This window comes from Terrapene carolina, unplaced genomic scaffold (assembly GCF_002925995.2).
Source record: "Terrapene carolina triunguis isolate 2854851 unplaced genomic scaffold, T_m_triunguis-2.0 Scaffold93, whole genome shotgun sequence".
Taxonomy (NCBI): Eukaryota; Metazoa; Chordata; order Testudines; family Emydidae; genus Terrapene; species Terrapene triunguis.
Genome location: NW_020664444.1, coordinates 8515545 through 8528066, shown reverse-complemented (window position 1 = coordinate 8528066; position 12522 = coordinate 8515545). Strand labels below are relative to the sequence as shown.

At 48.3% G+C, this 12522-nt stretch overlaps 1 protein-coding gene across 1 annotated transcript in view; it reads left to right on the top strand.

Annotated features, from left to right (window-relative positions):
- Nucleotides 1-12522, top strand: part of LOC112110304 (myosin-16) — a 47952-nt gene that overhangs the window by 20182 nt on the left and 15248 nt on the right. Inside the window, exons 19-31 of the mRNA XM_026650582.1 lie at nucleotides 448-584; nucleotides 1630-1711; nucleotides 2996-3169; nucleotides 4057-4284; nucleotides 5066-5170; nucleotides 6140-6226; nucleotides 6423-6568; nucleotides 7995-8085; nucleotides 9859-9915; nucleotides 10737-10823; nucleotides 11487-11732; nucleotides 11996-12113; nucleotides 12343-12470. Of these exons, the coding sequence (XP_026506367.1) occupies nucleotides 448-584; nucleotides 1630-1711; nucleotides 2996-3169; nucleotides 4057-4284; nucleotides 5066-5170; nucleotides 6140-6226; nucleotides 6423-6568; nucleotides 7995-8085; nucleotides 9859-9915; nucleotides 10737-10823; nucleotides 11487-11732; nucleotides 11996-12113; nucleotides 12343-12470 (1686 nt within the window). The remainder of the gene's footprint in view (nucleotides 1-447; nucleotides 585-1629; nucleotides 1712-2995; nucleotides 3170-4056; nucleotides 4285-5065; nucleotides 5171-6139; nucleotides 6227-6422; nucleotides 6569-7994; nucleotides 8086-9858; nucleotides 9916-10736; nucleotides 10824-11486; nucleotides 11733-11995; nucleotides 12114-12342; nucleotides 12471-12522) is intronic.

Here is a 12522-nt window from a genome sequence, read left to right as displayed (position 1 = left end):
GTGGCTGGGAGTGGGGCCACGGTTGGGGCTGGAACTGCAGCTGGGGCCACATCCAGGAGCGGCGCGGCTGGTTGCGGGGCCAGGAACCAGTGGCTGAGGCTGGGGGCGGGGCCGGCATGGAGCTGGGGGCAGAGCAGGGCTGGGTGGTGCTTCCTCCCTGCCCCCCCCGTGGGGTCTGGCCCGGGCCCAGCCACAGCCCCCCACAAATGTTCCTCCATGCCCCTCCTGGGGGGGACACCAGTGACCTACAGTGATAGTAAATGTAGGTGGAAAGTCAGACAAGTCAACAAAGGCAGAAACCCATAGATGGAAACTAAAAGGGGACTAAGCCCTGAATAAGCCCAGATACATGAATAAACCTAGAGACGTGGGCAGAAGTTCACAGTTTCAAAGTTCTGGTGCATGACCTGGAAGCCAAGTCCTAACAGTCTTCTCTTGCTCTTCAAGGTGTTCTTCCGTGCTGGAGTCCTGGCCCAACTGGAAGACATGCGCGATGACCGTCTGGCAAAGATCATGACCATGTTGCAGAGCCGTGTTCGTGGCTTCCTGATGAGGATTGAGTTCAAAAAGATGCTGGAAAGAAGGTATCCCTTTGAAATATGAGACACCATCCGAGAGAGCGCTAGAAACCAATTGCTAATAGGCTTCATTCTCTACTAGGCACCATGAAATGAATCTTGGATGTCAACCCTTGGTCCTGGCACGCAACCAAAGTAACGGGGCTATGCACTGTGGATCTACACGGGAATCATGGGGATAAAGAATCCTCCCCTTCAGGCCACAGTAGTGCATTAAAGCCATGCTGCAGCCACAGGGCTACAATAGCTCCACTCCCTCCCGTGCATCTACTCTACTAGTTGATGGATCTATCTAGTGATGGATTCACAAGCCTTGCCTCTGTTCAGGAACCTAATGGTGCAGTGAACCCTTTGGAACACAGCTTCGTGGTACACAGTTGGTGTAGATCAGAGTGGGCCCTTAACATCTTGGTCCCAACCTGTGCAGTAGAACGGTATTGTTTCTGCTGCCGCTAGGTGGCGTTGATGGCTGCGAGGTAGAGGAGTGTGGGGAAGAGAGGCAGATACTGCCAGTTAGAATCTTTTCCAGCTGATGCCCCATATTTGTTTCCTCCCGTGCATGAAACACCCAGGTTCTACTTCAGTGGCAGGATTCCTTCTATCCCAATACCATCCTGCCACCCTTTTCCTACCTCAGCACACTGCCGCTGACCTTTCTTGCATCTGGGACTGGGAGAATACTGCTCGATCCATTCCTACCCCACTCAGCGAATGCACCAGCATTACATAGCGTCTGTATACTGGCTCCAGCCTCCTGGCAGGGTTCTATCACACTGCCACAGTGATACCACCCAGTACAATATACACACTGCACAACGAACCTTTGAAAATAGTATCTGCTTTAGGAAACAATTGTATTCAATGAAGAGAAAACCCCTCTAGCCAATGCAGAAATGTGAGGTCAGCATTTAAGAATGGACTGAAAACTACATCTCTCAAACGAGCTGATACAGAAACTTGCTGCATACCAGGACAATGTCTTGATGTCTCAACATTGCCAGGAAACCGGGGACTGTTTCTAAGCCACACAACCTGTTCTGTTTCATTACAGGCTAGGCCTGATGGCGATTCAGAGGAATGTTCGCAAATTCCTGCAGCTGCGCTTCTGGGGCTGGTGGAAATTGTATAACAAGGTGAGAACTGTGCTCCCCACAAACAAACCCACACGCACCACTGTACCCAGCTTACACATACTGAACTGAAAGCAGCTGCAATGGGTGAGGTGCTTGGCTTTTGAAGATAAAGGGTAGAAAAAAAAAGAATTGCCTTGCCCAGTTATTCAGCGACAAGTAAATACACTCTGGGTGCCAGTGACTTCCTTGCTAATTATTAACAGGGCAAGGGACACAAATGATTTGCCTCCAAGTCGATGCCAGAGCAGTCTGGAAATGGAGGACACTTTGAAATCTGAATCTGCCACCTCCCTGAAATGGGAATTAGGTTCTTTAGGAAATTCAAGCCCTGGATCTCCCTCCTCCAAAAAATAAAGTGGCTAGGTGTTGTAGTTCTGAACACTGGGGATGGACGTAGGCTATTAATTAAATCCTGAAACCTAGAACAAAGTTTCTTGGTCCACTTCCCCACCAGCTCAGAAAGACGTGGCCTAAATAGGACAGATGAGCCCCATTCCACAGCAGTGGCTTCTTCTCTCATCTCATAGGCCCATTAAGATTAAAATTTTTTTGGTGGCAGGGGATGGAAAGGAGCATTGGCCAAGATATTCTTGCATAATAGATGCTGAAGGACCCATACACCAATTTAAGGCCAAATTTAACACAGGGGAACCTAAACAGCATCCGATAAATGTACCTGTGTACCCACTGGGAGCACAGCCTCCCACATCCGCACATGCAAAATTGATGTTGCAAACCTTAAATAGTCATTATTCTACCCCCATTTTGTGGGTGCGCAAATGTAAATATGGGGCTTTTGCATATGTGTAGAGGCCAAAACGTTAAAAATGTGGGCCCAATGTCCTCAATTTACCAGAAGTTCAGCACCTCAGGAGCCAAGACCTGGAGCCTCAAAGGTACTTAGACATCTTACTCTCCCATTGAAATAAATATCTTTGAGGATCTGGGCCAAAGAGCCTCCAAAAGACATTAAATCAGATTTTAATCTCAGTTACATTGGTGTGAACCTGCAGTAGCTCTAATGATGTAAATGGCGCTCAGAATCTGGCAAACTGTCCTGATTTCTTTGCTGGGGCCCAGAATTGTTAGGGTAAGTAGTTTATTATGATGCCTTTCCTGGAAGTCATCTAACTCACACTGTAGTGATGAAGCACTCCGCACCGAATCAGTCATTTCAGAAGACACCAGGCCCAGGCAATACGATCAGCTCAGGTGCATTCTGGGGGAAGTTGCTACAGAGAAGATCCATTTGTGAATCTCACTGGCTGAACTGCTTGCTTACAGGTGAAGCCTCTGCTGAATGTGGCCCGACAGGAGGATGAGATAAAGGCGAAGGAAGAGGAGCTGAGGAATGCCATGTCGAAGACTCAGGACCTAATTGATCGTGTCAAACAGCTGGAGGAAAATATGGCCACCCTCAGCCAAGAGAAGAATGATCTTACCATCCAGCTGCAGGCTGTGAGTTATCAAAAAAAGGATGGTTACCGGTTATGTCTCCTCCTTGGGCCCGTAAGAGGGCATTGGCTATAGCTTTTCCAAATGATTCATAAAAGGGCTTGTTTTAAGAATCTGGAACAAGTAGAGAGCAGTGGGAGATGGAAAGTGAGAGTCCCAGAGAACCACAGCAGGGCAAAGAAAAACCCAACTCTTCCAAAAACAGCAGGAGGCAGAATGGCCTAGTGGTTAGAGCAAGGAAATGGGAGTCAGGAATCCTGGATTTTCTTCCTGCCTCAGCCACTGATTCTGTGTGTCCTTAAGCAAATTACTTGGGGAAAAATTTTCAAAGGCGCCCTCTAATTTGGGTTCTTCCATTTCTGGTTGTCGCACAGTCAACCTGTGGAACTCCTTGCCAGAGGATGTTGTGAAGGCCAAGACTATAACAGAGTTCAAAAAAGAACTAGATAAATTCATGGAGGATAGGTCCATCAATGGCTATTAGCCAGGATGGGCAGGGATGGTGTCCCTAGCCTCTGTTTGCCAGAAGCTGGAAATGGGTGACATGGGATGGATCACTTGATGATTAGCTGTTCTGTTCATTCCCTCTGAAGCACCTGGCATTGGCCACTGTCGGAAGACAGGATACTGGGCTAGATGGACCTTTGGTTTGACCCAGTATGGCCATTCTTATGTTCTTATGTAACTTGAAACACTGAAGGCCTGATTTTCAGAGATGCTGTGCAACCACAACTCCAGCTGGAGTCAATGCACCTTTAACATCCTAGCATAGCCGGCGGTGCTTCAGTGGAGCGGCCCTGACCCATTGTAATGGATGTTTGGTGCCACAAGAGACCAGAGATACAGTAGCCTCTAAAATGATAAAGGCTGTGTTTCCCTCCCGCCATTAGGAACAAGAGAACTTGACAGATGCTGAGGAGCGGCTGACCCAGCTGATGAAATCTAAAATTGACATGGAGAGCCAGATCTCAGAGATGAGGGAGCGCCTGGAAGAAGAGGAGGGCGCGGCCTCTTCCCTGAGTGCCCACAAGCGCAAGCTGGAAGGGGAGCTCAATGACCTGAAGCGCGACCTAGAGGGGTTGGAAACCACGTTGGCCAAGACCGAGAAAGAGAAGCAGGTACGAAGCGTCGTCATTATTTTAAGCTCTCTCTTCCTTGCCCTTTAGGGAAATAACCCCTGTCAAGAGCAGGGAACCAACCAGCAAAGCTCACACAGTCTCAATGTCCTTTCAGAAGCTAGCTCGGAAGCTGTCAGCTGTTCCCTCTCCAGTATTCAATATTCCCTCTTCCATAGTCTCTAAAAATCTGTTATTCCTTCTATCTTGAGCTGGGATGAACCTGAATCTACAACTCTCCTTATTGTCCTGTATTAGGAAGAGTAATTTCCCTGTAACTCCCACGAATCTCTCTCTACAGAGGCTTTCAGAGCCCTTCCACATCCTGTGTTAATCACCACCTTCCTTGCACTGCAAAGTTACTAGGTTTTTGCATAAAAAATGTGCCCCCATGAATCCCTCCCAGTTGCCTTTTATCTAAGTTTCGGGGATACTCCCTCTGTTCCCCATCAACCGTTTCTTATTTGGAACAGTCACCGAAAGTTTAAATCCATTATGATGTTATAGCCTTTTTGTGTCCGTGTGATATGGTCCCTGGGTCACAGTCAGCAGATGCTTGTGGCACCCTGCTGCTTCCCCTGAAATCAGTGTTAGTTAGATAGAAAGCAGGACAGGGTCCTTGATCTTCTACTCCCAGACACCGAGCGTGTGTGAGAGGTCAATAACAGAGGTCCAGGTTCTGGCCTTCCTGGAGCTAAAAAACTACAAGTTAGTTGATTTGGGGGGCGCTAAAAGTTGACATGGCTGGTCGTGATCTTGACTATGTTATCTTCCCTGTCTCCAGGCGCTAGACCACCGAGTGCGAACCCTGACTTCGGATCTCTCCGTCCGGGACGACACAATCGCTAAACTCCAGAAGGAGAAGAGGGCGTTGGAGGAGTTGCACCAGGTAGAAAAATCTGCTCCATTTTCTTTACTGCACCCCAATCGTGTCCTTAGAGTTGAGCTCTGGTAAAGGAGAAATGGTGTCCTACTCAAACTATCGAGAGATTAAATTGCTGCACAAATGGGAAAGGATCCCAGGTCTCAATCATGCTGGTGATTTGTGTCTCCTACAAATTGTACATTGCAGAAGAGTAAAATCTTTCTCCTTTGCACTAATGGCTGAGAGATCTATTGTGAACTGCTGGATCTTGTGTGAACAAATGCAAAACACACCTCCTGCTGTTTGTACATGTCGTTTGCTAGCTCCTCTGGTCAGGGACTGGGTTTTTCTTACATACAGTGCCGAGCCTGCAGCCAGTCAAAACCCACCCCCCAGACGCATTCGGCTCAGCGGGCTGACCTGGTGAAGGCACATCCGTTTCCACAGCGTAACATACAAGAAGTCATGATAATGAACTATAGTGCTAGTAATAGTACTGAATTAGTAAATGTTCTGCAGGCTCTTTTCCACACGTAACGACGTCTTCGTGAGATGCAAGCTCACTACCGTGGTCTATTCTCACATCTCTGCTGAGCTAGGAAGAGACTGCTCCTGGGTGGAAAAGATGGTGTGTGGATTAGCCAAGAGCAAACGAGGGCAGTTCTTTTGTAACGATACATGTTGTCACTGGGCCAGATCCTGCAGGTCTTGCTGACAACTTACACAAAGCTCCCATCAATGTCAGTGGGTGTTTGGCCTGACTGAGGAGGACTGCAGCCGTATCCCAGGATTATTATTACCATCTACGACCTTTAATAAGACACTATATGAAATTATATGAATCATTAATAAACCTGTTAACCTGAGGCGCCTTCACTGAGAGTAACTGGGGTTTTGGATGGTGTTTTTCTTATTGTCAGGACAGGGGTAGCTAGTCTTCCAGCCAACACAGTGCACCAGCGATGGCCCTTTTCTCTGTCTCTCTCTTCCTAGAAAACTCTAGATGACCTGCAAGCTGAGGAGGACAAAGTGAACCATCTGACCAAGAACAACAGCAAACTTACCACTCAGCTACACGAGGTGAGGACTGGTGGTCTGAGATTGTCATTTCATTCATTACTGTGTGAGGAGTTGTTTTTAAAGATTGATACGTTGGGTGCCTCTGATGAGCATCTACCACCCGGGTGTTATCGTTACAGAGTGCTTGTCTCCACCACCCAGCTTTTTCCAATTCTTGTGGCCATGGATTCTCCTCTCCCCTTTTATCTCTGATTAGCTGGAGGACAACTGGGAACAGGAAAAGAAGATCCGTGCCGAGGTGGAGAAGGCCCGACGGAAGGCTGAGGGTGACCTGAAAATGACCATTGAAAACCTCAATGAGATGGAGCGAGCCAAACTGGACTTGGAGGAGGTTGTTAAGAAGTAAGTGTCAGTCCATACGGAATCTCATTGTGTGGCGCAGTCAAAACAGGGCAGCACCAGGGATCTGATGGCATTAATTATACCTGAAGACCACTTCATTAGAAAATCACTAGTAAGAGTTCCTCTTGGGATCCTAGAAATCCATTACTAACCTAAGGCCAGGAGGAAGTGCTGTCTAATGGTTAGGGCAGAAGACTAGGAGTCAGGACTCCTGGATCTTATTCTCGAATCTTTCTCCAACTCATTGTCTGATCTTTGGTAAGTCAGCCTCTCTATTTTCCCTCTTATAAAATGAGTATAATCATACCTACCTCGATGGGTGTTGTGAGTGTTAACTGATCCTTATTTCTACAAGGCTCTGTGAACAGATAAAAGCTGTCCTAGAAATGCAAAGTATTATCGCTAATTAGATCATTATTATAGTGTCACCACCGACTACTCTAGTGATGGGTCTGCCAGCATGTCTCTGGCATTCCTCCCCTTCAAAATTAACTTTAAGGATGTAAATTCTCAATTACATATTATCGAAACCACTGCTATTGTTAGTTAAATAGCTAAGTAGCTAAGTAAATGAATACAGCCATTAATTAGTAGGTGCAAAGCGTGATACTGCCAGTCCTAGCAGAGAGCTCAGCAGGAAGTGCAAGGCTGTTGTGCTCCCGTGCAAGGGAAGCTAAGTGCAGACACAAGTAAGGTTAAGCACTAATATCGCTCCTCCACACTGAGTGAATGTATCAGCTCCCCTGGGTGGCCATGCCTTTACCCTCAAGGGTACATAGTAAAAAGGAGGCAGGGAATGGACATGACTGAGGAGAAATGAGCTTAAGTACTGAGGCAATTAGCTATGAATTGCCTACTTAGCCCTCACTCCTGCACAGCCTAGCTCGGGGTGGCCAACCAGTGGCTTCAGAAGTTAATATGCGGCTCCTTGTACAGGCACCGATTCCGGGGCTGGAGCTACAGGCGCCAACTTTCCAATGTGCCAGGGGGGTGCTAATTGCTCAACCCCTGGCTCGGCCACAGGTTCTGCCCCTACTCCACCCCTTCCCACCCCCTCCCCTGAGCCTGCCATGCCCTCGCTCCTCCCCCTTTCCCCCCCAGAGCCTCCTGCATGCCAGGAAACAGCTGATTGGGAGGTGTGGGGAGGGAGGGGGAGGCGCTGATCGGTGGGGCTGCCGGTGGGTGGGAGGCCCCGAGAGCAGGGTGGGGGAGCTGATGGGGGGCTGCTGACGTATTACTTTGGCTCTTTGGCAATGTCCATCGGTAAATTCTGGCTCCTTCTCAGGCTCAGGTTGGCCACCCCAGCCTAGAGTCAAGGGTTCCTAGTGGAGTTCTTACCCAGTCCTCTGAACCCTTGTAAAAAGGACCACCCACCATGTGACACCCCCCTCTCACCTGAAGGGGTTTCTTGTGCCTTTTCTTGCAGGCGAGACATGGAAATCAATTCAATCAGTTCTAAGGTGGAAGATGAACAGTCTCTGAATTCCACACTGCAGAGGAAACTGAAAGAACACCAGGTGAGGAATGATCTGACTATTCTCTTGCCCTTTACATCCTATTTCAAGACTGTCCGGTTTTCCTTTGCTAGGTCTGGTCTATACTACCCGCCTGAATCGGCGGGTAGAAATCGACCTCTCGGGGATCGATTTATCGCGTCCCGTTGGGACGCGACAATCGATCCCCGAATCGGCGCTCTAACTCCACCAGGGGAGGTAGTAGTAAGCGCCGCCGACAAAAAGCCGCAGAAGTCGATTTTGCCGCCGTCCTCACAACGGGGTAAGTCGGCTGTGATACGTCGAATTCAGCTACGCTATTCACGTAGCTGAATTTGCGTATCTTAAATCGACTCCCCCCTGTAGTGTAGATGTATCAAAGGGACTGTCCAAACTCACATGAGAAGTCAATCCACTGGCGTGCTAGGGAGCTGGATTGACTGTTAGGAACCCATGTCATTCGTGAAAAACTCCTCAAACCAGAGCTCCAATAACACCAAACCTTTGTGGCTAGGGCCAGATTCGCCACTCTGGCCCGTCAGTGTAAACTGGTGTAACTCTGCTGAAGTCAATGAAGCTACTCCAGGTTCAAACCCGTTTAAAGGAGATCACCATCTATCCCCTGGTGGGGTGGGATCTATTACCCATTCTTTACAGGACAAGTACAAATGTCAACTTCCTTTTCTTCTACGGAAATTATTCTAAGAAATCCAGTGCAAAACAGCAATCCAGCTCTTTTAAACTATCCTGTTAAAACGGAGACAAGGCCCTATTGCTCTTTAAGACCTCACTACTCTTCTCTTCCCGTAAGTCAGACAATAGTCGGGTAGCCACTTCCTTTTCCAGGTAAATACATTATGCAAAGCTCAGCTCAGAGGCAGCACCTGTGTGGGTTTTTTTTTTTCAGGGAAATTTTGATTTTTTCCCCCCCCTAGCTGCCCTGTCTGAAGCCCCAGGATGTGGAGTCCCTTGCCCTGCAACTCACAATGAGTCAGTGGCTCAGCCAGCTCTGAGCTCCGCCCCGTCTTTTGTTCCAGCTACTTGCACCAGGCCCTATTTCCTTTTATGGCCGGAAAACTGCAGCCTCTGCTTTGAACTTAAAACTCATCACAGATGTCCTGTCACAATGACGCGGCAAGAAGGAGGGTGATCTAGTGCAGGCACCTCTTGGTCTATTTGTATCTACCACACAAGTATGGCTGGTCAAAAATGTGGCATCGAAACTAAGCACGGGGACTCCTATGAAGTTTCCCTTCCCCTGACCAAGAGGGGATAAAGTTGTGAATCATGGGAGATGTAGTCCAGCCAGAGACCCCAGCCCATAAGGCACCCAAACTACAATTCCCACAAGGCACAGCGGTGCCCTGCAATATTTCTGGTTTCGGCTGGAATAGTTCAGTTTTCAAATATTTCACTGAAAAGTCAAAATTTGTCATGAAAAAAATGCCTATTTTCTGCCCAACTCTACTAACAAGTTTCCCCATGTAAATTGGTCTTCTTTCCAAGGACCCATTACCCACACGAGATGTGACACTCCTCAGGAATGAGAAGAAAGGCCTGGTGACAACAGGTCTTGAATGCTGGTCTTTTACAGTTTAGCTAGGGCCAAATTCTACAGGCCCTTCCCAGGGAAAACTCCCTCAGAAGTTGACAGGTGTTCTGACTGAGTACAGATGTTAGAATTTACAGATGTGTTCATGCAGGTTCTTTCTTATTCCCTCAGCTACTCAGATATAAACACTGGACAGTTTACTGTTGCTTGTCCGATCACTTGATATGCTTGTGTGTGTCTTACAGGCCCGTATTGAGGAGCTGGAGGAGGAACTGGAAGCTGAACGGGCTATGCGAGCTAAGGTAAAAATATCCTTCCAAAGAGAGAAGACTGTAGGTTGCAAGTCCCTGATCAAATCAGCAATGGTGTGAAGACCAGTCTTGAACTCTGCTTTGCTTTCTGTCCAGCTATCAGTGGGCAGGTGCTCACACCACAAGGACCTACCAGTATGTAGCAGCCCTCTGGTTTGAAATCTGTGTAGACTGAATGGGCCATGAAGAGTGAACTACCTGCCCACTGCAAACAGGAGCCTTGCAATTCAGGGGCTGACCAGTTTGAGGGGAAATCTGTGGCAGAACAGGGTGGATCCCATCCTGGCTTTAATAAAAAAAATCTTCCCTTTTGCTCTTTACAGATATGTAACTATGTATGGATCTCGTATAACAAACCTTATATGTGCAATCCCCTAAGCCAATTGTAGGGATTTGACTAATAACTACATTATCAGATCTAGTGATAGCAGAAAAGGCTGTAGATAATCCACTCTCCAAAAGGATATACTGTAAAAGCATGCCCTACATACAATCTGTGGCTATGAACGGACAGCATGAATACATAACTTTTCCATTTCAGTGTGCTGTACAAATGATAACTTATGAATTTTCCAACAAGCTACGAGGCAGATAAGTATTATTAGTCCCATTGCACAGATGGGGAAACTGAGGCATGGAGGGACTTGCCCATGGACACAGCAGGCACCAACGATTAGCGTTCAGGAATTCCTGGGTCCCACTCCTGAGTCACTCTGACCGTGGTTTCTGACATAGTCATGCTTTTAAAAAAAGGCCATGGGAGAATTTAGCTTCGTCAGCGAGTAAGAATTTCTTTCCTTCCCTCCCACCAGGTGGAGAAACAGCGCAGCGACCTCTCCCGTGACCTTGAGGATCTCAGCGACAGATTGGATGAGGCCGGAGGTGCCACTACTGCTCAGGTTAGGAACTGACCAGAGAAGGGCATCTGACCCTTTGGTCCCCCTCCTTGAAGAAAGCAAAACATTAGTGAGTTGGGAATATCTCCAGGAGCATTTTCAGAATCTGCACTGAGCTAGTGAGCAGGCAAGATTCTACACCCCCTTGTATCACCAAACCTTTACCAACCCCCAACTCCCCCAAAACCTTCCCCAAGCAGAGTTTGACCCCCAACAGGGACACACGTCAGAAACTCCAGGAAGTCTGCCATGAACTTCACTATTGCTATTGACTTTACATGGACAGCACTCAGAAACTATGGTGATACATAGCAGTATAAAACCCTTAGATTCTCTGATGAGGAACTCATTTACTAGCATGGAGAAGGGGGGTGGCAGATGACTTGGGCAGAGTTTTCCATTGATTCCACAATGAAAACATTTGGACTGAAGTCCAAAGAACGTTTCTGTTTGAACTTCAGCCCGGATGCTTTGCCTTCCGGGGGATCTGTCCTGGTAGCCAGTGGTAAACTCATTAATGAAGTTACACCAGGGTGGAGCTGGTGAAACAAAACAAGACAAAAGGTATCAAAAAGCCTTTCAAACAAAACAGCCCCTTGAGGACCATGCTGAGAATCGGCAGCTCTCCCGATCCTGGTGGATGGTTTGTGCTCTGTCCCTCCGCAGATCGATCAGAATCGCAAGCGTGAGGCCGAGCTGCTGAAGCTGCGGCGTGAGCTGGAGGAGGCAGCCTTGCAAAGCGAAGCCACAGCCTCGACTCTGCGCAAGAAGCACGCAGACTCCATGGCGGAGATGGCGGAGCACGCGGAGAACCTCCAGAGGGTCAAGTCCAAGCTGGAGAAAGACAAGCAGGTCATGAAGGCCGAGATCGAGGACCTCAGCGCCACCATAGAGACCATCCAGAAATCCAAGGTAAGAAGCAAACAGCCAGTGTCTCTGAAACCCAGTAGGGAAACCAGGAGGGCTGCATATGTGCTGAACCCCTTCAATGTCACCTGAAGCAGAGGCTATTCAGCACCTTGGAGCGCCAGGCCCACATCCCACTCGCCTGGTCCATGCTAGTCATTCCATTAGAATGATAGCTAACGGGACAAACTGGGTGTGCCGGGGAGCAGAACTTGGCCCTTCAAGTCAGACTTTGCTTTTGTATGACTGACCTCACCGTTCATTTACAGCTGAATGCTGACGCCCATGTCCGCAAGCTGGAAGACAACTTGGCTGAGGCCAATTCCAGGCTGGCTGAGATGGAGAAGAACCAGGCTGAAACTAACGCCATCAGGACAAGACTCCAAGGTAAACTCCCTGCTCTCCTTTGACATATCTGTGCCATACTGTGCCCCACTGGGCCTCCTCTTCCCCTTTTTCCCATCTAGCTCTGGCAGCCCTGTCCCCATCTCCTCTAGCCATCTCTTGCGCTGCAAAGTCTTTCTGACAAGGTCGTGACAGTCCAGCCTCGTGATCTCTTTCAATTCATGAGGGCAGAATTATTTCATCTCACGCTTGTTTTGCACTTTATTTGTAGCTGAAAACAGTGAACTGAGCCGGGAGCATGAGGAATCTCAGAGTAGGCTTACCCAGATTGCCCGCATGAAGACTACCCTCACCTCTCAGGTGGATGACTTGAAGAGGCAGCTGGATGAAGAATCGAAGGTGTGGATGATAGCCCAAGAGGGGGCTGCTGGCTGGATAGTTGCACTAATTG